Source organism: Trachurus trachurus, assembly GCF_905171665.1.
Source record: "Trachurus trachurus genome assembly, chromosome: 7".
Lineage (NCBI taxonomy): Eukaryota > Metazoa > Chordata > Actinopteri > Carangiformes > Carangidae > Trachurus > Trachurus trachurus.
This window is the reverse complement of record NC_139901.1, coordinates 16,308,805-16,335,474: the sequence shown is the minus strand read 5'-3', so window position 1 is coordinate 16,335,474 and position 26,670 is coordinate 16,308,805. Positions and strand designations below refer to the sequence as shown.

General features: G+C 40.8%; 2 protein-coding genes across 3 annotated transcripts; one reads left to right on the top strand and one right to left on the bottom strand.

Annotated features, from left to right (window-relative positions):
* The first annotated feature begins 785 nt into the window (after positions 1-785).
* On the top strand, positions 786-11,626 carry znf362b (zinc finger protein 362b). 2 transcript variants are annotated; one of them, XM_083975195.1, is made up of 9 exons: positions 786-861; positions 3,148-3,211; positions 3,557-3,791; positions 4,172-4,276; positions 4,686-5,004; positions 5,823-6,047; positions 7,109-7,187; positions 7,302-7,460; positions 8,469-11,626. In XM_083975195.1, the coding sequence occupies exons 2-9, from the start codon at positions 3,149-3,151 to the stop codon at positions 8,583-8,585; spliced, it is 1,302 nt and encodes a 433-aa protein (XP_083831321.1). In that variant the 5' UTR covers positions 786-861; position 3,148; the 3' UTR covers positions 8,586-11,626. The 2 variants fall into 2 exon arrangements, with proteins under 2 accessions (XP_083831321.1, XP_083831320.1); XM_083975194.1 differs by having other exon boundaries at positions 3,530-3,791.
* A 927-nt stretch (positions 11,627-12,553) lies between these two features.
* ccdc30 (coiled-coil domain containing 30) lies at positions 12,554-25,590 on the bottom strand. The gene is made up of 27 exons (XM_083974886.1): positions 25,514-25,590; positions 24,468-24,683; positions 23,493-23,675; positions 23,158-23,278; positions 22,696-22,886; positions 22,099-22,176; positions 21,436-21,592; positions 20,924-20,995; positions 20,498-20,620; positions 20,283-20,379; positions 19,965-20,157; positions 19,754-19,852; positions 19,334-19,462; positions 18,988-19,125; positions 18,493-18,671; positions 18,058-18,325; positions 17,630-17,734; positions 16,789-16,959; positions 16,482-16,691; positions 15,862-16,019; positions 15,536-15,701; positions 14,839-14,960; positions 14,558-14,699; positions 14,285-14,421; positions 13,739-13,856; positions 13,452-13,516; positions 12,554-13,248 (listed from the first exon to the last, which is right to left on the bottom strand). Exons 2-27 carry the CDS (start codon positions 24,486-24,488, stop codon positions 13,041-13,043), a joined length of 3,651 nt encoding a protein of 1,216 aa, XP_083831012.1. The 5' UTR covers positions 24,489-24,683; positions 25,514-25,590; the 3' UTR covers positions 12,554-13,040.
* Positions 25,591-26,670: the final 1,080 nt, after the last annotated feature.

The window sequence follows — 26,670 nt, the reverse complement described above, 5'->3', positions numbered from 1 at the left end:
GAACCAGAGGGATCATTTTGGTTTGGGTTGAAGACAACGTTTAAGTCACAACACCAACCAAAGAACTAAAATAAAATTTGCTTGGGCGCCCATCTGTCCCAGGTGACTAGTGATTTTTCAAGGATTAGCAACAGTAGTTTATCCTATTTCATATTCCGAAGCTGATGCCCTTTACAAAGACTTTTGTCTCAGTGAGGCTACTTCTGGCAAAGTTAAATCAAACCCCAAAAGGGGAGCTGGTCTGCATGTTGCATTGATTCATCACTTAAGGATGCAGATGCACTTTATTGTCTTTACTATGGCTAACAGTTATAAAAATGAAACCATCAGATAGCCTATAATTATCTGCAGATAACAACAAATAGCAGCATCTCTCTAAGTAGTATAACTGCTTTTATTTGCATATCTGGCTACATTTATAGGCTTCGGCTATATGATTTTTATTATTATTATTATTTTTATTTTTTTTACTATAATGAATATTGAAAGCATATGCTACTGTTCGTGGTAATTAAGTGTTATTACACTGCTCTCACGGGATTTCTGAGTATGCCTGCGGATTTGTATGCTAAACCCAACCCTAAAACTGCGCCGAAGAACCGTTTCTAAATTCATCAGAAAACGCTGTGTCCATTAAAATGTGAATAAAGTAGGTCATCGTGTAGAAAAAAAAAATCATCCAAAAGCAACATGGGCAGATCATTTCCCTGTGTGTCTGTGCTGTGTTGAGCCTGCAGCGGCACCCAGAAGTGAACAAAGCGACCCGGAAGCGGTGGTCCGACTGGAGGCAGGCAGAAAGAACATCAACCTTTTATATTATAGCTGTACTCGCAAGACAATATCTGCAATCAGGAACACAAGGTATTTGTGCATGTCTTTTACGTGTCTTCACTGCTCGTGCATTTCTGCGATAAGCGATATAGGCTCCCCAAATGCGTGCATTGTGCACATTGTGCAATTGCTGCCCTTTGATTCGTTCAAAAGTTGCAGAATGTGGAGGAAAAAAAGCAGCAGCCCCTAAAAAGTGAAATTTGGTTAAGATGGCACGGCGGCTCCGGGCAGACGAGGCATTGTGCGCCGGTTGTGTTTTGACCTTAACGCATCGCTACGGTGGGTTTTTTTTTTTTTTTTTTTTTAGTCGATGTGTGTGCTGTTTGGGTCGAGCCTGCATCTTGTCCGTTTCCGTGCTTTTTTTTTTTTTTTTTTTTGCAGGGCATGGTTGTTGTAGGAAGTGTCAGTTTTTTTAAGAGGTGGGGAGGCCGGGCTATTCAAACCTGCAATTCGCCGTAAACAATCATTCATGCCTTTGACATGATAAACACACCTTTGTGTCTGCGTCGGCCGCTTCCTCTCCCCCAGCACACTCCTCACGACAACATGTTCATGCTCCTAAATTTTTTGGGGTCTGCAGAATATGGCGTCCCGCCTTATAAAAATAAGGCTGCCATTTTTGTTTCTCTTTTGTCTGGAAATGTTTTAAGAAAACTGTCTGAGAATGTCTGAGTCGCCCCCGGGAGGCTCGCTCCGTGCAAATCCTCCATCAGTCCGGGTCCAGAGGTGCAGTCTGACAGAGGACATGTCCGAAAAGTCAGAGAATGGAAAGTTTTTTTTTTCTTTGCGTTTATCAGGATATTTAAAGCGACGTGCACTTATTTTCAGTATTTCACTGTTAGACAAAAGAGGCAGACTGGCTAAATGTCCAAAGCTGAGCAGCTCTGTCTCTGTGTAAAACTTACATTACCGCGAGACGTTCTGGGTAATGTTTATTTTTTGGAGCTGTGTTAAGTTTAAAGGTGACTGTGCAGTGACAATTTACACTGCTGTAGAAAGCAATGTAGAAAGCACCAATATAATACAGCTTCAAATGAGCTTTGACCTTAATGACAACCATCAGTTTATGATTTCACTGGCCTACTATTTTTAATTTGTTAGTTAATTAATCAATTTGATCATAAGGGTGACTGCAGCCCCTTCAAACACATTAAAATATCTCCAATAGGTTATTTTGTGTTAGAGAAAATATAACTAAAGATCAAATTGCTGTGTTTTTACACCCACACGTCACTGTCTTCCTGTGGATGGAGTTATCTGGTGTCAGCAGGACCATAACTGTGAAAAACAAAACAAATCTGTTGACTAAGACTAACACATGGATGAAAGCCCCAAAATGTAACATTAGTATGGTGGTGGTAGTAGTAGCACTAATGGAAGTGGAAAAGTTCACTCATTTGAGTGAACTTTTGAGCCCAATCTAGTTTGACAAAAATAAAAAAAACTATTTATGATTTATTCAACAAAAAGCCAATATAAGTAAAAAGAGAATATTAACCTGTATGTATCATTCATTTCATTTATTTATTTATTAAATTGGAACAATGCACATCATTCAACATTGCTGCATTAAACATCAATGTAAATGCGCCAGACTTAACACAAATGCTAAATTTCATTCTGTAGTCCTAGGTACCTACACATAGGTACCTACACAACAAAAACACAGTAACTCACAACTACATGGGCACGGGCAGACAATATCAAAACAGTGTAACCTTATACATGTACATACTTATCTGTGGTGAAAATTGTCTCTAGGTTAATCAAACTTTTTATCAGCATAAAAAAAACAATCCTGTTTTTGTCATAAAAGGAACAGGAAATAACATAATGCAACCACTATAATTTTTTAATAACATTTATGAAGCTGCCTCTTTAAAATTCTCCAGTTGCATCTTGGATGTTTTTCAGACTCACCCTGTAAGGACAGTGGATTGGCTTGAGTTTACCTCTAACAATTGTTTTCAATGCCTTACAATGATGTGACCATGTATGGAAGTGCATAAACAGCTAGATGGTGGGGAATAAGATACTGCAGAAACCAATGAAATTAATCTATGGTTATTTGGAACTGGAGGAAAATACTCATCCTTTTCTACTGCACATGAAACCTGTTTGTGAAGATAAGAAGAAAAAAATTGACACATTTAACCACAATCACAGTTACTGTCTGTCACATTAGCACCCATTGCCTGCAGATTTTGTTTAGAATATTTAAACACATTGTTGTTTAAAAAAAACTGTGTTCCATCCGACCTGAAGTAATATAATGGCTCACTGAATGTAACTAAAGTGAATGTCATTTCTTTTTAGGATGGCAGAGCCTCGATTTAACAACCCGTATTTCTGGCCACCCCCTCCATCCATGCCCGGCCAGGTAAGTTCACTTTTAACATGTAATAATTGGGATGTTTCCAGCTTTCATTGCCATTTGTTTCCATGTGTGAATGTCTTTTCAGCCATTCAGCACCAGTCACTGAAACAAGCTCTCAGACAGATAATTTGTCCCTGTTCCTTCTTAACAAATAAATAATAATGATAAATTGATGATAATAATAATAATAATAATAATAATAATATTATTGTACTGTGTGCTGGTCACTGTTTATTGTCCTGGGATGTGTTTTTTGGGGCGTGAATGACATTCACACACGGTAGCTGTTTTCTGTTGAGCATGACCCGTTAACCCTTTCAGCTGGATAACCTGGTGCTCATTAACAAGATCAAGGAGCAGCTGATGGCTGAGAAGATCCGACCCCTGCACCTGCCGCCTACCTCTTCTCCTTCCCAGCAGCCTCTGCTGGTGCCCAGCTCATCCCCGGATGGTAGCGCGCAGCACGGCATGTCAGTGCAGAAGCCCCAGCCTCAGCAGGTGCCGGGCCATCATCCGCAGCCACAGGGCTCTGGTCAGCCGGACATCGCTCTGCACGCCCGCTCCGCCTCCAGCTCTGGACCAGGTATAGTCTTCATCATTTGTAGGCCTGGGTACAATATATTTTTACTGCATCAACTATCAAAATTTGTCCTGTATCCAAAGTTGGCGTTGTGTGATTGTTCAGATTTTTTTTTGTCTTTTTGTCTATTCTTTCTATTGCTTGATCAGATATTTAATGTTCAAATCAGGACGCTGCTAATTTTAGACAGTGTTTTATCCAGGAAAAGTAACTGCATAACCATCCTCATCAAGGCGACATTAAACACTATAATGCACGCAGGACACTGGCTGGCATATTCTGATAAATGACTGTCTCTGAGCTGAAGTCAGTGAGAAGCTTGTCTGTTTCAAAACACAATCTACCGCTCTTTGACTAAAATGCCTTCACATGATAACTTCCAGATGGCAATATGGACGACAAATCGGCAGTGAAGGCCAAAGGATTGTGGGAAGACTGGCACATGAGACAACTCAGTGACCAAGCAGCCCGGCTCAACCATCGCTCAGGTATGACAGTCTGTTATTAATACAATCTGAGTGTAGGACATCATCACACCAGATGGAAAATGATACACACAGCTACAACTGAAGACACAGTTGACAGGCATATAAAACATCAAATATTCTAATAGGCTTTGGTTTTAAGGTAGGCGTTGAGGGTAGATACTGACAACAAGGCACATAACCACATCAGTGCCTTTGCACTTTTAGTCAGCTTACTACAGCAACTCTTCCAGCCATGGGAGCAAGTGGCTGCAGGGAAATATAAACTGAGAAATCTAAAATTGCTGGTACACATGGTTAACAGTTTAAAAGCTAGAGGATACACAAACACTGGTGCACTTCAAAAGAATTTGAAGCTTCTCAGGTCATGTGTAGTGCTGTTTAAAATAGTTGTGTCTCCCAATTTCCTCAGGTCTGGCTCCTTCATCCCGACCCGACAGCCACAGCACCTCGGAGGCCCTGACCCCCACAACTCCCACCTCCAGCAGCCAGATCCGCCTGGGTGGCGCCCCCTCTGTGAATATCATATCTGGGCTGGCCAGTGGTCCCGGCATGGACCACATGAAGGCCGGAGGTCTGGCGGGACTGTTGGGACCTCCACCCAAGGCGCCCCGGGGACGGAAGAAGATCAAAGCTGAAAACCCGTCCGGTCCTCTGCTGGTGGTGCCGTACCCCATCCTAGCTGACCAAGGCTGTGTCACTATTGCACCCAAAGAGGGCAAAACTTACAGGTTAGACACAGGAAGCTGCTGTGATTGATGGATTTGATCACACAAAGACAATTCACAGATTAAATTGTGGTCTGCCACGATCAATATGTATTCACCTAAGATAAGTCTGGTTTTCTTTTTTTAAGTATATTTTTGGGGCTTTTTATTGCCTTTAATTGATAGCACAGTGGAGAGAGAGACAGGAAATGGGGAGGCAGAGAGGGGGAGTGACATGCAGGAAAGGGCTGCCTGATGCGGGATTCGAACCAGGGCCACCTGCAGTGAGGACGTAGCCTCAACATGGGGCGGCAGCTCTACCAAGTGAGCTAAACGCCACCGATAAGTCTGGTTTTAAGCAGATGACTGAGATGTGCTCTTCACTGAGACCTCAACACGAAGCCATAATTCACCTAGCATGATCTGAGAAAACATTTTAACTTGAGGTTTCAGAGGCAGTGAGTCTAAGTGGTCTGGTTTCCAGCTGCCAAACTTAATCAATGTTCACTTTGTTTTACACAGTAAAACCCTGTAGTAAAACCGAGCTTGCAAAACTTAAACACAATTTACAGGTACACAGATCTGTGGGATTTTCTCCTAAATAATCGAATACTAAACCATCGACTACTTATTTTGAATTAACCTCTACTCTGACTGTGGTTGAGACTCAGTGCTTCTGGATGTTGATTATGATTCAAAATTGCTCGCTTTGCTTTATTCACTTTGAAAATGACTGAGGTGTTTGTTCTGTTAAGACCGAATGATGTTGTGCTGTATAGTCTCTTAAACTTGATGGCGGCAGCACAAACTGATTGTGTTTATCTTATTTTCTTCTCTCAAAGATGCAAAGTGTGCCCACTCACCTTCTTAACCAAGTCAGAGATGCAGATTCACTCCAAGTCCCACACGGAGGCCAAACCACACAAGTGTCCCCACTGCTCCAAGACATTTGCCAACGCCTCCTACCTGTCTCAGCACCTGCGCATCCACCTGGGGATCAAACCCTATCACTGCTCCTACTGTGAGAACTCGTTCCGTCAGCTGTCACACCTGCAGCAGCACACCAGGTCGGTCCAGCTGTGAACACAGAGATTCAACTCAGTAGAAATAGTCCTCAAAGAGTAACTGTGAAGCCTATTAACTGCTCTGTTAACTCTACAAGGAAAGTTAGCACCCAGTGATCACAGATTATCACTGTCCAAGACATTGTGAAAGTCATTTCACTTGCCTTTCAGGTTGTCCATCCCATCCTTGTGGACGCCTTGATGGAACTTCCTCAGATTTTGGCACAAATGTTTGCATTAAAATCAAAGATGAACTGATCTGATCCCCGCCAAGGTCATGGTGACCTCACAAAAGCTGGTTCTAGCCTTGTGAACGCAACGCCCCCACAACACTCCAAGGGGACTTCTGTAAATGTAGTAAAAAGGTCAAACTGGACAGTGTGATTAGAATTTGGTGGCTATAGGTCAAAGTTGAAAAGATAAAGGTCATGCCGTCTGCACAAAACGTGATTTTAGCCTTGTGGACACAAGTGTCTCCAGAACACCTCAGAGAATTACTTGAAACTTCACTTCACTTGGGCTCTAAATATCGAAATGTCAAAATAACGTCTCTAAAACTCCTCACGCTTGAACCTGGATGGAAAACGTCATGAGGTCAAGCACACATGTGAATGAGAATTCAGAAAAAGACAAGAGAAATTCAGGTTGCACCTTCGCTTCGTTTTTTTTATTTTCTTTTTTTAACTAACTTACTTTCGAGGACAGAATTTCACACAAATATTCATATTTGACATGAGTCTGGATCGACAAAGATGTGACCTGAGACGTGGGTGGCGGGGGCGTATACCCAGGAGGAGGTGATTATACAGCAGTTTAAGCAGAATCTGTCTATTTATATGTCTTCACTTTGGGGAATTACATTAATGGTTTTGGTTTTCACAAGAATATGTGGTAAAACAATGGAGTTTGTTTGCTTCCACGATGTGTCGCGAAAAATGCTTTGATCTTGTTTGCAGTACTCGAACTGTGGTTTCATTGCTGTCTCTCTCTTTCACCCCAGACATTAAAGTGCTAAAATTGACTAATCTCTGACCTTTATCTGTTATCTGCTTCTTTTCCCGCAGAATCCACACTGGCGACAGGCCGTATAAGTGTGCTCACCCAGGATGTGAAAAGGCTTTTACCCAGCTGTCCAACCTCCAGGTCGGTGCACGGTAACACGGATGTACCGTAAAACACAAAGTAAAAAGTAAAAGGAATCTAAGCAGGTGGTCTCATTTTTGCAATTCCTGTTTTTGTTTTCCTTCTCCATGACAGTCTCACCAGAGGCAGCATAATAAAGACAAGCCCTACAAATGTCCTAACTGCTACCGTGCCTACTCAGACTCAGCATCATTGCAGATCCACTTGTCAGCACACGCCATCAAAAATGCTAAGGCCTACTGCTGTAGCATGTGTGGCCGGGCGTACACCTCAGTGAGTAAATCCTGTTATCTGTTTGTTATCTGAGCGTGTCTTGATGACCTTTGATGATACTCTCTCACTTGGGCTGAAAAGGAGCTGTTTCCTGTTTGTGACATTTAGAAATTCAACATGCTCATCCTCCTGTTAAAACATAGAGAGAAGCAGTGGAGTTTCTTTGGTACAATTAAGGGCACCTAACTCTTATTTTGGTACACAGGGATCTACCAAGTACTAGTTGAGTCAAAATGATTTTCAATAAATCACATTTGGTAATCTCTCGAAGACCGACAGTATGTTCTGTTGATCAGAGATAACAATCTGTTTTTGTAATGTTTGATTGAGCTGTGAGTAAAGTTTTGTTTGTCCATTATTACATGTCACAACTAAACAGGTATCTTTTTAAACCAACACTAAGGAACTTTTCAACCTTCATAAAATATTTTCATAACTTTTGTGATGATACATCGACTTACAACAAGTTGAATGACACCTCTGTCATGGCCTGAGGGGGTCTGTATCTCTTTCTCTGGCACTAAGCAGCTTTGAGGAGCATGGTAGGAACCCTGCTCTCACGCTAGTGTTCATGGGAAATGGAGTCTTCCTTCACTTTCACTTTTGCGAGTCACAACAAGGAGGGAACAGGCAAAACAGCACTTTAGCAATGGATTATGTTTGTGTTTTCACTTTGAAATGATCCACTGGAAACAGAAACTTAGTTTTGATGTCTTTTGTTAATTTTAATGCAGGATATTTACAGGGCTTCACGCTAGTGTTCATGGGAAATGGAGTCTTCCTTCAGGCAAAACACTACCGCTTTGGTCCACAGGCGCCGCCAAACTCAACCAAAACTGAAAGTTCTTTAGTACTGCTTTAAAGCATATAAAAAGTATATATATTTTTAAAATCTTTCCGTTTCCATTTAGCTCAACTTTTAGACATATCACAGTTCATATGTGAGGAAAGATGTAATGGTGGCTAATTTCATCTCGGACCATGTGGTGTGTTTTCATGTCTTTACAGGAGACCTACCTTATGAAGCACATGTCCAAACACACGGTGGTGGAGCACCTAGTGAGCCACCAGTCACCCCAGAGGACCGAGTCCCCCAACATCCCCATCCGCATCTCCCTCATCTGAGTTCCATGGCTGCTCAGGAGCAGGTCGGATTCACAGTCTAGGTTTGGCTGCAGCTTACGAGGCCCTGCACCCATGGCCATCTACATAAGGCTTACTTTAGCATTATGACAGCTGACATACAGTGCATCCAGGAAGTATTCAGACCACTTCCCTTTTCTGCTACATTTTCCTCTGAAAGAGTCTTACGCTAAACTCATTTGAATACACTTTACTCATCAACCTACACTCAGTCCGTCACAATGACAAAGCGAAACAACAATCGTTGATATGAAGTATTCAGTATTCTTTACTCAGTACTTAGTTGAAGCACCTTTAACAGGAGGTACAGTCTGGGGTTGGTTCTAAGGTGTCCCAGTCTGAGGTCCTGAGCACTGGATCAGGTTTTCATCAAGGATCCCTCTATATTTTGCCACTGAGAAACACTACCACAGCCTGACATGATGCCAAACAGTTCAATCCTGGTTTCATCAAAGCAGTGAACAGAGACTCCTTCTTCTAAGCAGGTTCCATGTTCCTTTCAGTCAGGAGAGGTTTCCATCTTGCCACCCAGATCAGTGGAGTGCTGTCCTTCTGGAAATGTCTTCCATCCATCCATGCCAGAGTAACCATTGTTTTGAGCTACATTCCTGGTTGTTGCAGCCTTCTTCCATTAGGATTGATGGAGGCCACTCTGCTCTCAGGAGTCTTCAGTGCAGCAGGACATTTTCACAGCCTTCTCCAGATCTGTGTCTCGACACGACCCTGTCTCTAAATCCTGCAGGCAGTTTCTTCACTTTGTGGCTTGGTGTTTCCTTTGATCTGATGTCAGCTGTGAGTCCTTCATATAGACAGGTGTGTGCCTCTCCACATCTTGTCCACTCAGCTTAATTTACCACAGGCTGACTCCTGTCAAGATGTGGAAGCATCTTAAAGATGATCACAAGAAATGGGAGGAACCTGTGCTTGTAATTTCAAGTGTTAGTTCAAAGCGTCTGAATACTTTTGTCAATGTGATATTTCAGTTTTTCCTTTTCAATACAGTTTCAAATATTTCTAAAATTGTGTTTTCACTTTGTCATTGTGGGGGCAAACTGTGTGCAAACTGATGACGTGAAAAAGTGAACTTCAATGACTGCATAAGGCTGCAAAAGAACTAAATGTAAAGAAGTGAGGGGGTCTGAATACTTTCTGAATGCTCCATAAGCATTCAGTGCTAGATTCAGTAAGTGGATGCCTCCAATCATCTTGACACAGGCTGTCAGTCAAAAATGAGCACAGCGTTATTTTGTGAATGTAACAATACAGCTAGATGTTTTCCGGAGGATTGAGTGGCAAAGAATGTCCTGTGTCAGATTTAATGAGCACTTTCGTAAGCGTCATGTAAACTGCCGGATGCATTGGCCATTGGAAATGTTTTAGTTAGTTGTATTTTTTCCTCTTCCATGAAATGGGTTTCTAAAATGTGCCAGATGATATTTGCCCTTATAAAGAATTGCGAAAGTAGAAAAATGTTTGCTGGGTGTATTCTGGAGACATCCAAAGATAATCTTAAAGCACTTTTAGGCCTTGTGGTTTTGGCTCAAATTGTTTCAATCTTGTTGGATGGAAAATGCCAAAGGGCATTACTTGTGGCAGCTAAGAGTACTGACTGTGTAGAAATACCAGTCTTTTTCTGTTCCTTTATTTGCTTTTACTCACATTTCTGTGCTAGTACACATTTACAGGGTCATCTAAATTTGAAGAAAGGCAATCGGTAGATGACAATTTAAACATTTAATGATTGTATTAAGAAGTTGTATTATTGACTTGGGAAGGCACAAAAAAAGAAAAACAAAACAAAACAGAGCAACGTGGAAGGGAAGAAAGATGAATGTTTTTTTGTTTTTTTTATTTCCGATATCTTTCACTTCATTTGATGTTCACCATCACGGCACCTTTATGATCATCACGATCAAAGAAACACTGCTTTTAACATGTTTTCCTCACATCCCATTAACTTGTGCCATATATGAACCGTGTTGAGGTTTTAAGAGAAAGCAAATCTTGTAAAGGTGTGTGTCTGCTTTCTCTTTCAATTAAGCTTTGACTTTTATTTTCTTAGTTTTAGAAAAATATGTTGCAGAGGTTGAATACATTGCACATGCGTCTGTGCCAGCTCTACTCTACTCAGCCCTACTTTTAAAAACACTTCAGCTGAAATTCAATTTTACTCAAGTGGTACATTTTTAAACCCAACCACTGGACCAAAATGTGAAGTTATTGTACTCTGACCCAGTTAAGATTTTTTTAAAGAAATCTTTTAATAAGCTTTACCCATTTGAAATAAACTGCAGTATAAGTCATATTCCATAGGCCAATATTATGAGTTTATGTGGAGGTGATGTTTCTCCTTTGGATTTTTTTTTCTCCCTAGTATTCTTTTTATTGTACACAGTATTGTTTGTTGTATTTTTACTGTAACTTTAACCTCTGGATGGTACTAATAGGGTACCCTGTGTTCTTCAGGGCACTTCAGAAAAGGTGCTACAGCTAGATGTTATGTTTGAGATGGAACTGAGAATAATGTAAATTACATATACAGTATATAGTATGTTTTCAAAAGAATAAAAACTTATTACTCAAGCCACTGGCCTGAAAACAGACATTTACGCCAACAACAGACCCTGCCTCTTCAACTTACTCTCTCTCTCTTGAGATAATGGGAAAATGTACATGTTGCTGTACTGTAAAACATGTTACTCATTTATAGTACCTATTTTTAAGTTTTCATAAACATGTTCTGTTTGGGTTTTGTAAAGGTTTATGTATGGACTTACTGTAATTATTTTAGTCTACCCATATGTTATTAATATTCATGTTTTATATCAGTTATTTACATGTAAGCCTTAACTGTTTTATCATCCCATTTCCATTACTCTGTATTGTGTTCTGCAGTATTCAATCGTGTAAACATTTTTATTTTGTCCTTCCGCATGGAGTTCCTGAGCTGTAACCTGTATGATAACTGTTTAACCCATGTTCTCTATGAAAAGATATTGCGTAGATTTATTACACTTTTTCCTGTCTTGCATTGTGGTTTCATATACAGTTTCTAGAAAACTAAATATGCACAGCCAAGACTGAGAAGTTAAACTAAGGTTATCAATGTTTAAAAAAGGAAAAAAAGCTTTGTATCTTTACCTTGTTTAATAAACAGACTGTTACAAATCCGTCACTAATAACTGGGTTTATTTTTTTTATTTTTTACCAACAAATGTTTTGCAGGGTGGCATGGAGGACAAAAACAGTTTCTTTTTTATTCACATTTATTTATTAAAATAGTTTTGTTTAAAAAATGTATTTACATGACTGTAACAAAAGTCAAAAGGTTCTTGTTGATTACATTTCAGTTTAAATGTCTGTCACAAACAGGCTTTTGTTATTGGACGTATTCACGCAGCAGCAAGATAAAGTTCAACACTTCATCATTTCAGGCACATTGAAAGAAACAAAATAGACTATGGTCTCCACAGTGTATACCTCTATTACTGACACAAAGTAATACCAGTGGTAAGAAATAATCGATGTCACATATTTAATGCCATGTATAAAACACACTCTTTTTTTTTCTCCTTAAATCTACAAGCAAAGCTGCACATTGTAAGTATTGGAGTGACCACAGCCAACAAGCTATAGCAATGACAAGTCTCTGTTTACCACACAGTCTCATTAGACATAAAGTGGGTCCACAACAGTATAAAACTAATAATAATTACACACGTGTGTGTGAGAGAGAGTGACTTGTAAAATTCTGATGTGTGTCAAGATATTTTGACATAGTAAAACTATAAGCATTGGGCACTGCAGTATTTTTTTTTTTTATATAGAAAACAACCAAGATTAAATTTAACAGAAACATACACACTGATATCTCATTGCTACATTTTCTCACATGTAAACGCAAGTTATACCTCTTATAAAGTGCTTAGTTTAAACTAGTCCCATCCATGAAATGCTTTCTCATATTGCACTGCACTAGTGCAAAGTACCTTACTGCTGTACATACACAGTACACAAAAACAGTAATATTTCCCATAAACCAACACAAGGCTTTTAAGCATTCTGATTTGTTTTGGTGTGTTGATTTAAACACCAACAAAGACTATCTCCGCTAGCTTACAAATCAAATCTCCAATGACATCCTCTTCCCATGAATACAGTATATATCATGAACATTATTTTTTTAAAACCCCTAATAATTTCCCTGGAAGTTTTCCCAGTCTGAACCTGCATCAAAATGCAGGCCAAACAAAAATCTGCTTTAACACAAAAGAGGTATCACCCTGAGCAGAACTGCAACGGAAGACCCCTTTCATTATTACTGTCTTTTAACAAGAAGTACTTCATTTTTATCTCCAGCACAGACAATGAATAAAAGTGCTGGTAGCTTGCTGCTGTAAACACAAATGCAGCAGCCACATCCGAGTGCACCACCTCTCATACCTTGTCACTGTTAATGGAGCTCTCCTCTGTGCCTCTGGCCTCTGGAGGAACCAATGGGGAGGTGAGATTCAGGTAACCCTGCTCTGATAGCTGCTGTGTGGAGACAGATGCTCGGGTGCCGTCCACCAGCATACGATCGCCCACCTTCACACGGCAGATTTTATCCAGAATGTCCAATGGGTCATAGGAACCTGACATCAGACTGGTGACACAAAATAAAAATAAAAAATGTAAATGGAAGCCTACAACTTCTATGTAGATGAATCACTGAGTAATACCGAGGTTCATAGCACTGCTTTATACATTTTTCCTAGCAACAACAGGAAATATGAAAAACCACCAATAAGAAATACCAGTCAATAAATCATTTTAAGTAAAACATGAGTTCTGTTAGAAATGCCTTACCTTAGTGTGGATGTATGTAGGACGCCCTCACAGAGACTCTCAGAGGGGTGCACTTTCTTGGTATTCTGTAGAGTGTTAATCACATATTTGGTATCGACTTTGATCACAACAATGGAACAGACATGTCATCCAACTTTGAGGTCAAGCTGCTTCACATTAGCTGATGACCAGCTTGTACCATTTTCAGCCAAACGGCATACACTTGAAACTAAAATTCTTCAATACTACTTCTGTATGAGCCACTATTAAAGAGTCATGTTCCTTTAACTCACAAAAGATACCATTACCTCCAGACTGTAGAATGACTGGACGTTCCTCAGGGCACGCTCTAAGGAACTAACTTGATTGGAGAGCTTCAGGGTTCGGTCCTGTAGCTGTCTGTTTTCCACCTCTAAGACGTTGACCCTTGAACAAATTAATATTCACACTCATAACAATTTAGCCAGTGTCTCCTTTACGACCTCACTGACACATGCACATTGATGATAGTAAAAATCATTACTTTCATGTGGTTCAACTTGTCAGCGACTTGACAGCAACTCTGATCAAACCCTATGAATTATTACTTTTATAGTCTTCAACAGTTCCACATGTTTTTTTGGATTTTGATTAATTATCTTAGCTCATTAAGAGAGGTCCTCTGGTTTATATATATATATTCATATCCAAAATGTAATACTTAATTTCCACTTGAAAAAGACACTCTACCAAAAGAGATACTTGGATTGCATCCTAATATTTAACAACTATAAAGCCTTATACAGCATTTTTCACACTGCTGTGCTGCAGGTAATTTGTAATACATAATGTGTGAGACTGATTTGTGAAGATACCTGTGTTGAACAGTTGAGGCGGTCTTCATGCCATTGCTACCCATTTCTTCTGCCTCACTTATCTTCCTCAGCAGTTCCCTCTTCTCCTCCAAAAGCTTCTCATTTTCCTCTATCACTGTTTGGATTCTTTCCTTGTCCTGAAAGCCATCAAGTAGGAGACAAGAGGAAGAAAGATTTTTTTTTTTAAGAAAAAAGAACAGAGGCAGCACGTAGCACGAACATTTATTATTTCTTTGCAAGCAATGAGTCAACTTATGTGATGACGGGTGTCACCTTGTGTGAGAGACTGGAGGCCAGAAACAGGTCGTTCTCCAGTTTCTGGATGGTACGGTCCTTCTGTGCTGTTGTCTTGAGAAAGACTAGCTTGGCCTGACGCAGTTTAGTCTTATACTGACTCTGCCTTTCATTGTACTTCCTGAATTGGCAGAGAAAAGGAAATTAATCATGGCAATTGCATCAGCTTCTACTTGTGTCTCCATTATGCTATGACTGCATCGAGCATATCAGAAAATGTAGTGCACGTCAAGCCAATGTTGGTGTTGTTTCTGCCTCACCTGACGTGTGTGTCATGTTGGAGAAGAACCTGCTGCAGCTCCCCCTGCAGTCTGTCACTCTCCTGTTGACTGACTGCCAGCTCCTCCTGCAGTCTGTGGCTGGATTTCTGACCGTCTCTCACCTGGGGGATATATCACAAAAAGGATCAAGACTTTAATGTGATGATAATGCCACACAGCACGCTGACCTTGTAAATATGTTAACTCTAAGTGAAGCATAGCTGAATACCTGCAGTTTTTTTAATAACATATATGTTTAACTAACAAATTCTGTCACTCTGCTTATGGGGCTTAACAGAGTTGCAGCTACTGATCAAATCTCAGGACTGATCACAATTTATAATAAAATGACAGACTGTACCAACATTGTTTCGGATCTGAGCTGTTAACATAAAGCCCCTAGAAATACAGCAAAACTTCATTATTATACCCTTTTAAAAAGCATAAGAGCTTGTTCTCAGAAACCTGTTTAGATGGGTCAGAAGAAACCTCTAAGAGATCATGAGTTGACTCTTATGTGATTGAAATTACAGTAAAAGCTACATACAGGTTGGCACTAGTCAATATATAAGTGGCGAAACACATTTAAGCTAAATCTTTAAAATGGTGCAGAATGTGAATTGACCTATTAGGAGCTACCTGAGGTATCCCATGTGTGCAAAGCCCTGCAGTTCAGCTCATGAACTGTCCACTTTACCTCCTCTCTGGCCTTGTTAAACTCAGCCTCCAGGATGGACAGACGGGTGTCCAGCTGTTGGGCACGGTGGCTAATCTCCGTGTTGGTTCTGGTCAGGGAAGCCTCCTTCAGCCTCAGGGAGCGCACCTGCTGCAGCAGCTCTTCTTCTCGCTGTTGCAACAGCTTCCTGAGGTGGAAATGGAGGGGGGTGGTGGGGGTGGATAGGAGGGTCATTAGAAAAACTGGATCAAAACCATTCCCCTTTAAATTTACAGTGTTGTTTATGGCACAATTATTACAACAGGGGGCAAGTGGGCAGTGTCGTGCAGCACCACATTTCCTGTGACCTGGTGATGTGCTCCTCCTGCTGCTGCGCTCTCAGGGCTGACAAGGTGTCAGACAGATCCCTGCTGTCCCGCTCCAGGCGGCTGCTCTCACCGGCCCGAGCCTCCTCCACGCGCAGCTGATGCTGGGCATTCTTGAGCTGTTGCTGCAGCTCCAACACCTGCCATCAGATCAATGCCACAGGATGCAGTCAACAAAACAAACAGACAACATGAGGCCCAAATGCCGTAACAACTTCCAGAGTGTCCCAGTGTCTCCTAAAGGTACCCGGCAGAAGAAGTCAGTAATATCAGTCTACATGAAAACCTGGAAGTTCAATACTAAGAGGCAACAGCTTCTTCCGTATAGTGAATATTCAGATAAGGATTAAAATTATTACAGCTCAAATGCAGGTTAAGTAATGTAATGTGTGTAGAGACACTCAGAAACATTGAGAAGGATTTAATAAAACAAAATAAACTTATAAAAGTTTTCTCTGACTTTCACTATATGAAATAGCTTCACCACCAGACTACCACCAGATTTTGTCATTGAAAAGGAAATAAACTAACCTATTCAACAAAAAAACATTAAAGAAAGAAGAGCAGGGCACCAGGCAATTATTCCTTGCTCGAGCACTGACCTTCTTATCAGCAGCAATGAGCCGCGCTCTCTCAGCCTGTAGATCCTCCTGCAGACTTGAGGTGGCACTGCGATTTGTGGAGTTACGTGCCAGTTCCAGCTCGAGGTCCCTGATTTTCTGCTGCTGACTTTCAATCTCAGCCACCTGAGTGTGGACACTTTGCTCCACTTGGACCAGCTTGGTCTGGACCTGCTTCAGCTCTGCACAAAGCTAAAAGAAACATGAAACGAGAGCATGAACTGATGATTTTGTGCTAAATATCAGATACCATAAGGGAATTCCAAGTGTCCTGCAATTAAATACAAACCTTGAGTTTTTCCTGATCCAGTAGAGTGTTGTGTCTCTTCAGGTCCATGTTCTTCTCTTTCTCATAGCGGAGCTCTCTTTCTGCTGAGGTGAACAGGCTCTGGGCCCTCTGCAAGTCCTGCTTCATCTGTTTAGCCTCCTCTGCCTTTTGACTCAGCACCGAGTCCTGGAACTGAAGAGGAAGGACGGACCAGGTTGAGACAGGTTTATACTGAAAGAGACACTTTGACTTATCTTTAACTATGATTATTTTGGCAATTATACATTATCAAGCCAATCCCATGAGCTCTCCATCATTTTTGGTAAATTGTGTGAAAATGATCAAGTTCAAGAATCGGTAGGTCTAAAGCTTTTGTGATCATCAGAATTCTGTATGAACAGAAAAGAGGAAGAAAAACAGAAAAACTACAAATTCTTCAAGATTACCAACTGTCAACTGTACATGGATGGAAAATACCTTTACTTGTGAACTGTATTTTTTTTTTTTTTTTATGTATTGTCATAAAAATGTACTTTTGAATACATTAATATTTTTTTAAATCAAGTACTCTTGAGCCCTAACTCGAGCAAAAATGTAACTGAACAACTTTCATTTGTAATAAATTTATATTTGACAAGGACAATCTATATTGTGACTCAAGTAATGAAGTTATGTTAATAAATCAGGTTTACCTTGTATACTTAGTATAGAAACATAATGTTGCTACTGTTGTATGAAAGCTTTATTAATAGTAACAAAAATACACCACTGGGGTCCATATGGTTAAAAGATATTTTAACCTGAACATCAGAAACAGCATGGAGGTTTGGGCTTGATACGGGTGTCTTATGATCAGAAATACCTTAATGCGTGCCTGGGCTTCATTGACCTGAGCCTGCAGGGCCATCTGATGCTGAGAGGCCAGCTGCTGCTCCTCCTCCAGCTTGGTTTGCAGATGATTCAGCTCCTGTTTCAGACATGAAAGCTACAAACAGAACACACAAATATTTAGGTGATTCTATTTCTGCTCATTTTCTTCCGAAAGGAGGTCAAAGGTTTGGATGTACCAAAGAAAAGTAAAGTCTGAGCTGGTGGGGACCCAGGGCCCAAGACATCAAAGCTGGGCCGCTGCACTTTGAACCTGAGCTGTCATGTTGAAGGCCAGTATCTCTATTCTACCCTGTTGCCTCCATTCCTGAATATTAAATTAATTTACTCACATGGGATTATTTCGCATATGACCTTTCTTGAAATTCAAATTACCCTGCTGAAGAAATGAAATACAGTTACCTGATCTGAACTTTCATCCTTGGTGCTCTCTGCAGGACTGAGGCCAGATTCTATGCGAGCTGTCGGCGGTTCAAGCCTCTGTCTGCTATTGAGTGCTTCCTTTGTAGAGGAGAGCTGCTCTTGATGCCACTTGAGCTGCTTGTTGAGATGCTGTATCTCAAGCTTCAGTCTCTCTCGTTCCCCCTCAGCTGCCAGCTTCTCCTGGACACTGGTGCTCAGCTTGGCTTGGACCTCAGCAGTCTGCAGCCGCTCTGATACCATTTCATCCCTGGGAAATATGTATTTATGCAACAAAAGTCAGAGCCAGTGTTCAGTTCTATTTTGTGACTAGCCATGAGACAAGACTGAAGTACCAGGTACAGTAGGTACGGTAGCTCTATCGCTACTGCATGAGTCAACAGCTTTTTGTGCTGTCAACTCTGGACTAACAGAAACCTTAGTGTGTTGTGTGTTGTCTGGAGGCTGCTGAGTTCAGCAGTCAGCCGGTCAGCCTGCTCCTGCAGCTGGTCAACCTGAATCCTGCTTTCCTTCTGGTCCTCCTGGGTCCGATTACTGTCCTTACAGCGCTCTAGTTCACTCTGAAGTCGGCTGTGGGCACGCTCCATCTGGGCAAGCTGACAGGCACCAAGATGGAGACATTTTTTTAGTTAATTTAGTTTTGGTCTAAATGATGCACTCATGTTGTCAAGATTATTTCAATTTACTGAATACTTGTAAACTTTTCTATTTTATTCTTCTAACTATATTTTTGATTCTGAGTTTTTCTGGATCCTTTTTTAAAACACTAACATTTTGTCAGCAATTGCAATAACCATATGTTTGGCTATAAACAAAAGGCATTTCCATACAAAATTTTCACTTAACCTTGATATTTTTAATTTAATATTTCTTGCGTCAGTAATAGAAAGTAGACATGTAACACTAACAAACCTTTTCCTCCAGAACAGCTTTTTCCCCTTTGACTTGGGTGAGGCTTTTGATTAGTGTTTTCCCTTGTTGGCAGTCTGTCTGAAGGCTGTTGACCTCCAGTTTCAGCTTCTTCAGCTCTCGCTCAGCTATCTGCAAAGCCTTTGGTGTTGAGAATGAGAGAATTATATGCAGTCAGTGTGCAGATTATAACCATAACCACTGTAACTTTCATTTAATATTTCTTTGAACCAATAATTACTCCTTACATCAGGACTACAGTTCTAAAAGTGCAAATTGAATTTTACACACTTTTTTCGCTGTGTGTTTTTTTCTGTTGAATGAAGCACTGGATATGTGCAGTTTTTACCTCTTTGTCTTTTTTTAAGGCAGCCTGGGCAGCACTGAGGTCAACCTCCAACTGTTTCCTCCAGTCTTTTTCTTCAGCCAGTCGTGCCTCTAGTAGAGATAGTCTCTCCTGGCTGCTGTCCCTCAGGTGCTTCACATAATGTGCAAAAAAAAAAAAGAATAATAATTGGAGGCACCGTAAGTACTGTGAAATTAGGAGTGCGGTATCAAAACTTTTCCACCATCATTTAATCTCTACAGACTGGCAGTCAATGTTTAAATGTATTGATACATTACATTTGAAATACTGTGACAGTTTCCTTTCATTTTTCTACAGCACAGATGCATGACTGTCCCTGTCTCAGTCACAATCATTGTCCGTTTCCTGCTTACAACAAAATTCCCTTTATTTTGCATTTTAGCAATTGAACCAATTTCTTACCAGCTGTAAGTAGGACTCATTGGATATAACCTCTTCTCCATTCTTCATCATTTTTTCATGGACACCCTGCTTCTTCAACTCTGCTTCCAGGCTTTTGATCTGCATGACCAGTTCAGATTATTACGTCGCCATTAGAGATGACTGTTTCCAACATCAATCTCCATGAAGGTTAAGAAATTGAATATAGATTTTGAGCAAGAATTTAGATTACCCTCCTGTGCAGTCCCTCCAGTTCTCCCTCATGGCGGTGATTCTCCTCCTTGCTGGCATTCTGAGCCTCTCCCAGCAGGGCCTCCAGCTCCTCATTCCTCTCCTCCAACTCTTCCTGTTCCTTGCGTACCCTTTGGAGTTGCCGTTGCAACTCCCTCACCTGCACAAGCCCGTCCTCCATCGCCTCCTGACACCTAACAGAGAATGATGATCATTACATTAAGAAAGTGCAGGTGGATAATTCTTGATAATGTCAACATACAGTAAACATACCACACTGTTATTCAATTTGTTGTTGATGGGGAATTAATGGCTTTACCGTTTGTGAATGTGATCCTTTTCTTGAGCTGCCAAGGCCGAAAGATTGTTTTGTGGTTCACTGCTAATACTCTTGTCCTTTCGAACCTCTTCAGTGACTAAATCTTGGTCTGCTTGCTCCGTCAACTGAACAAACACAAGAACAAACAATGTAAAGCTGCTGTAACCCCTTTTGTCGGTTTTCAAAATTGTATTCTAATAAATACATGACGTAAATATCAACCTGTTCCTGGAGGTTTTTCTTCTCAGATTCTATTGTGCGCACTCTCTCCCGCAGAGCTCTGTTCTCAGCATCTAGTCGGTCATTTTGCTCTTTGGCTCGTTGCAGCTTCATCACATCTGTGGAGAGATCCATGACGATGAATAAAGCCAAGAAAATGCATTTTTGTTTCTCTTGTTTTGCTGTAATGGGGTATTGATGTTTTGTCAACTAGTTTTACTGATTTTGTGTCGTTGTCTGACAAGATTCAGCCAAAACATTACCCATAGAGAGAAAAGAGCAAAACAATAACATAACTGCCTACTTTTAAAGTTCAAGGGCCAATTGGAGAACAAACAGTTATAGTAATAAAAAGGTACATCAACTTCCTGCTCAGGTAGTTACTCTTGCAGTAATTTATGTCACACCCAAGTCTGTCTCACCACAATGTTTCAGTCTGTCCACTTCAATCCTCAGGCTTTCTACTTCTTGGACCATTTCCTGAATCCCAGATCCTGAGATTATAAACATACTTTTAATTGTATAATATAATAATAATAATAATATGCTTTCTGCAAATCTGTGCCAATTATAAAACCTCTGCTCCAATGCTGATAATGGTTTCCTGTATTGGCTAATATAAAAAGTTCCAGAAACAAATTACACTGGTTATAATGTGGAGGTGCTTTATTAACCATATGTGCAGCTGAAAAACAAGTGGAAATTTAAGTATTTTAAAAGTCAGAGTAACAAGCTGGGTAGACCAGGGACTGGGGTGGCAAGTGTAAATCAGGGCACTCATAGGTACTCAATGCCTTGCAGGTATTTCTTATAAGAAACCGCACAAAAACAATATACTAAAATAATGAACTGTAAGACTATGTAGTCTTTAAATGTATCATAGCAAAGTCTAGCATGTAAACTCACAACACTTTACTGTAAGTGTGCAACATACCACTTGAGTCTAGGTTGTTGTTCTTGGCAACATCAAGCTCATTGGTGAGTCTGCGGATATCTTGATGAGCCATCGCCAGACGTCTCGAGGCCTCTTCCAGGTCCCGCTCCAGCTGCTGGCGTTCATTTCGCTCCTGGGAAATCTCCTCACTGTGGGCCTGGTGTAAAATAATGAGTGGTGAATGGTTTGAGTGGGGGAATAAAGCAGGACAGAATACTGGACTTGCATTTGGCCAAACATGCTGTTGTAAGAGACATGCATTCTGAGGCTGCAATTCATCATCACCGACGGCCTGGAAACAGGTAAAGGCAGTGAGTTATAGTAGGAAAGTTTACAGTATAATCCCAGCATTCACCTGCATTGAGAGACCAGTGGCACAGAAAGCATACATGCTGTTACCAGTGTCATGCCATTACTGTTCCTCCAATCCACCCTTTTCAAGTGCTCCTCAGTTGTTAGAAAATCATACCGACAGATGTGTTAATGAGACAAGCAACGGTGTCTTGCATAACAGTGGTCATGCAGATATAAAGGCACATCATCACTGTGGAATGTCTTTCAAAAAGTAGAAGCACTAAACAACCCAGTGCTTCCCTTATATGACTCTATCCAAATATTGGTGTTAGTTGTTAAGTTAGTGTAAAATGTGAGGTGGAAACCTACAGGGGTAATATTGTGTTTGCTCTGACCAGACCTGCGCAACCCAAACAGCTTCTTCCATGGACTTTGGGGTGCACACTGCTGAGAAGAAAGACCACCGTATGCAGGATCACAACAGACACTATAGGAATCAAGTTGTATCCCCGTCCTTCAAGTGAAAAAAAAATGTAATTCTTTTTCTTCACAGGCTTCAATCTGAAAAGCCTGACCTCAAACACAGGTCTGGGTCACCCTACCTTTGTCACGTTATCTATCCTTTTCTGTAGATCCTCCCGATGCTGCCTTAGCTCCTCCCCCATCATGTGAATTTGCTCCTGTCCACGTGTCACAGAAAGACGGACAATGTCTTAACCATGGCTTCTGCATTTGCCTTGGATAGTTAACCATTGCAATCGCTATGACTACAAAGCCTTTGGATAGGTTATTTGAGAATTCAATGGCTAAAGACTTTACATTCGTTTTTTAAAATGGCTGAGGCTGTGTTCTTTCACTGAAACTGTACATTTACACTGCAAATGGTAAAAATGAACACTTACAACTGTACATAATATTCACTGTTAAAACATTTGAAAGTGGTTCTATGTGGTCCCTGGCATTTACCTGGTGGTGTCCCTCCATCAAGTTGCCAGTGAGGCTCTGACTTTCCAGTCTCCTCTCTGCAGCCTCCAGCCTCTCCAGCAGTGTGGCCCTCTCCACCAATAAGTAAGCTACTTGCTCACTGGGGGTGCTCAAGCCCATCTCCCCCAGATCCTCCTGAGCCAGCATCTCTGCCAGCTCTTTGCTCTGACTCTCTGTAATAAATTAGAGATTACACTTTGCATGGCAGACAATGGAGTAACAAGATAGAAGAAGAACTCAACAGTGCACATGTATTAGCTGCACGGCAGCAGCACAACACAAGTAAATATCCAACTCAGAGATCTTATGCTTTAATATATCCAAATAAGGTTTTAGAACATTCATGACAAATAAAAATGACGAGCTAAAAAGCAAATTAAATATTCTGCACAGGAGCTCAGGCTACAACCAAAGGTAAAGAATGCTAAACTAAAGTGAATTCACCTTGTTGTTGTCTGATCTGGTGAAGCTCATGTCGCAAGTGTTCATTATCCCTCTCATAGTCTGCAGTCAGACACTCCCGCTCTTCCAACAGTCCACGAATGTGTGCAACATAGCTCTCCACCTGACAGACAAAAAAAATAAAACCTCAAAAAAACAATTTAGCTGTAACCAGCACCCGTTACATTGTGTGAGTATTCATTTAATATGCCTCACCTTCAAAACCTATAGTTATATTCAATATAAAGAAGGTGCACACTAGATAAAAAAATTTAAATAAAATATATAAAAAATAACAGTTGGTTAATTGAAACATCAAAAAATCCCAAGTGTGTCACCTCCTTCATCTCACTGGCCTGTTGGGTACGTAAAGTCTGCAGCTCCTTGGATGCAGAGTGAAGCTGCGCCTCATTTCGGAGCAGCTGCTGCCACAGATGACGCTGCCGCTCCTCTGCAGTGGCGGATGGAGGCAAGCCTTCCTCCTGAAGCCGCATGGAAATCTGGTCCAGCTCTGTCCACACCTAAGGACCCAAAAGTGGAGCTAGATTTGTTTTGGGATCTGATGTCATGTCAGTTAAGTGTTTAACTACTATGTTAAGCAGCCGGTTGTGAAGTGAAATCAACTTAAGCTTATGAGTGAGTAGCCTTGGGAATGCTGCTTGTTATTAAGATTTGCCTGTTATAGCCCGATGTGTATTTAGCTTAAGTGTCATTTACCTAAAGACAGATAAAAAATTTCACATAGATAGGGTCAAATAGCCTCAAATTTCTTAAACATTTACGCTACACAGTATTACATGCTGATTTTTAAAACACAGTTGTCATACCTTAACTGTGTTTTACTTACTTCTGCCAAACAATGATCCAACAAACTATTCAGCAAATTACAGCATTGGCAAGTGCTCAACAGCAAGGCTGTCTGTTAATCCTGCTGAAAACTGATCCATTTGCATGACACATAGGAGAGACACGCAGCATCAGAGTGGCATGCTAGCACTAAACACCTGTTGCTGAATTCAATACTTTACATTGTAGGGTTTGTAATCTGAGCACCCCAGAGCAACACATTGTCCCAAGTCTGGAATCGGGTCTCATGTGCCTGTACTTAAACATCAAACCAACTTGGCTATGTTCTTGCCATTGTGGCATATATAAATTAGAAAACAAAAAGCCTCTGAGAATAACAACACAAATGTCAGAAATGAAATGGTTTCCACCACACATTTAAAGTACTGAACACTGAAGCACCTCAGTGACACAGAGACTGGCACTGTGCTATCTGTAATAGCAGCATTTACAGCAATGAAAGTTACCTCATCATGATCCATGGTCATACATTAAGTTTGTTGAGGCTGCATCTGTGAGTGATGAATGATTTCCTCAGGGATGAAAGTACCGATCGCAAAATATTATAACCTACATATTATCACACAAATTGGCAATTAACAGCATATCTTCAAACTTCATTCAAAACTATTGTTGTTGCAAATCATCCATGATCATCCAACGACTCTTGTCCTTGGGTTGCCCTGTAAAAAAAAAAAGAAAGAAAAAGAGAGAGAGACTTAAGAACAATGCTGTTAAGTCATGTTAAGACTTGCAGTCATAAGCACAGAGATTAGACTAGCTACCTCGGATTATACATGCACCAGCACACAGTTGAGCAGATGAATTGCATTGCATCACCCAGGGCTATGCAAATCTTAACAATGATTACGTATGGGTGATCTGCTGCTATGTTATCGTTTTGAGTTTTACATGGACAGCACAAGGGTGAAAGGTCTATCTCTTAAGCAGGCGACTTCTTGTTCTGCACTTGAACACGTTGCATTAAGCAACTATAGTTTTACACTTTTACTGCAAAGTGGATAGTGTCGCCTCTTTTCTTGCCAATCATTTCCTCGGACAATTAAAAACAGTCTTTATTTTCAAGCTAACCACTCTCCCCAAAATGTCTGACGAGGAGGGGCAAAGGAGGGTTTTCGTAGGACAACAGCCACATGCATTCCTTTTTAGCCATGCAAGCTCAGAAAGATGCTCTCGGTTAATAACCACAGCCTAGCTAGCCCCGTTGTGTTCATAAGCTAGAACATAAACAAAACGAACAACGGTGACAACCTGCAGCGCTAGCAAAGTCGGCAAAGTTAGCTCCAAAGTTGTCGTGGTAATACTAAACATCCAGCTAGTGCTAGCTCGCTAACGGTGGCCATCGCTTTCTCCAGTGGCCGTCTGGCAGCACTGGTGCAACTGGTGAGCACCGCGAGGTTTTTGCTGTGATAAATGGAAGCACCGTTTTGGACGCTAACTTTTTAAGGGTATGGGGCTGGGTGTGGAGTGTGTAAACAAAAGTTTTACCTACCTTTCACAGGAACAACAACGTCAAGAAAGCCCAGTGCTGAGGTACAGGCGTGGCGAAGTGAATTGGCTTCTTCTAGCACCTAGGCAACGGACCGTACCATTCAACGGATGCAGGGGACAGTTAATCAGGGGAGTTGGTTGCAACCAAATTAACCAACGTGTGTTTGTTATTATATTAGGCTACTATATTATTATATTATTAAATATATCATATATTGTTGCGGCAAATGGCAGCATTACAATTGAGAGAAGTAATAACCCTCAATAATTTACCTGAGTCTGAAAGAAAAGTTGTGGTAGTCAGACGGGGCTGACCATACATGGTTTTGACCTTGGTAACATTGCTTGTGATCCAAAAACACAACAGTATTTGATGCTTTCAGTGCCAGCCCGTGGGCATAGGCTGTGGGTGAACCCGGGTGAACCATTGCTTTGAATTATGCTTTTCTCATTTACTTATACATAAACACACCAGGGGGCGACAAACAAACATAATCCTTCTCGTCCATGGAGGTTGAGAATTCATGTTAGGATTTTGTAATTATTATTGCATGTAGCACAATCACACCACACTCAGTTAAAATTATAATAGTAATTATGGATGAAATTTGTAAAATAAATTAAAACATATACAAATTAATTGCCAAGTACACAAATGATATCCGTTTTTTTATTATTATTATTTTGTACCTGAATGTAGTGAAAAGTTGGTAGTCCCAAATTTAGTAACTTGATCATTTGTTGTTTTGCTGTTGCCTCCTCTGACCCTGTGTGAACTCCTGTTTGCATGCTGTGCCTCGCCCAGATGTTTACTGTGTGACCAGAGTGCTCTGAATACTCATTATGTTCAAGTGTGGAAATGTGAGCTATTTTGCAGTTCTGTGTTAAATGTTTTACCTAACAACAAGACTCAGACCTCGAATGAATTAGATATGGCAGAATGCTTATTGTATACCAAAAGAGCAATTCCATCTGAGTGTTTACAGAGGAGGTCTTTTCATGTGGTTTTACGTGCCTGCATTGCCCATGGGTGGATCCCATTTGAGTCTTTTTTGGATGGTGATGTTGTACTGAGGGACTTACGAGGCAGAGCAAAAGGGAGCTCTGTTCTGCAGGAAATGGGCGTTTTTGGCTGGGGTGATTGAGAAAATAAAGGGG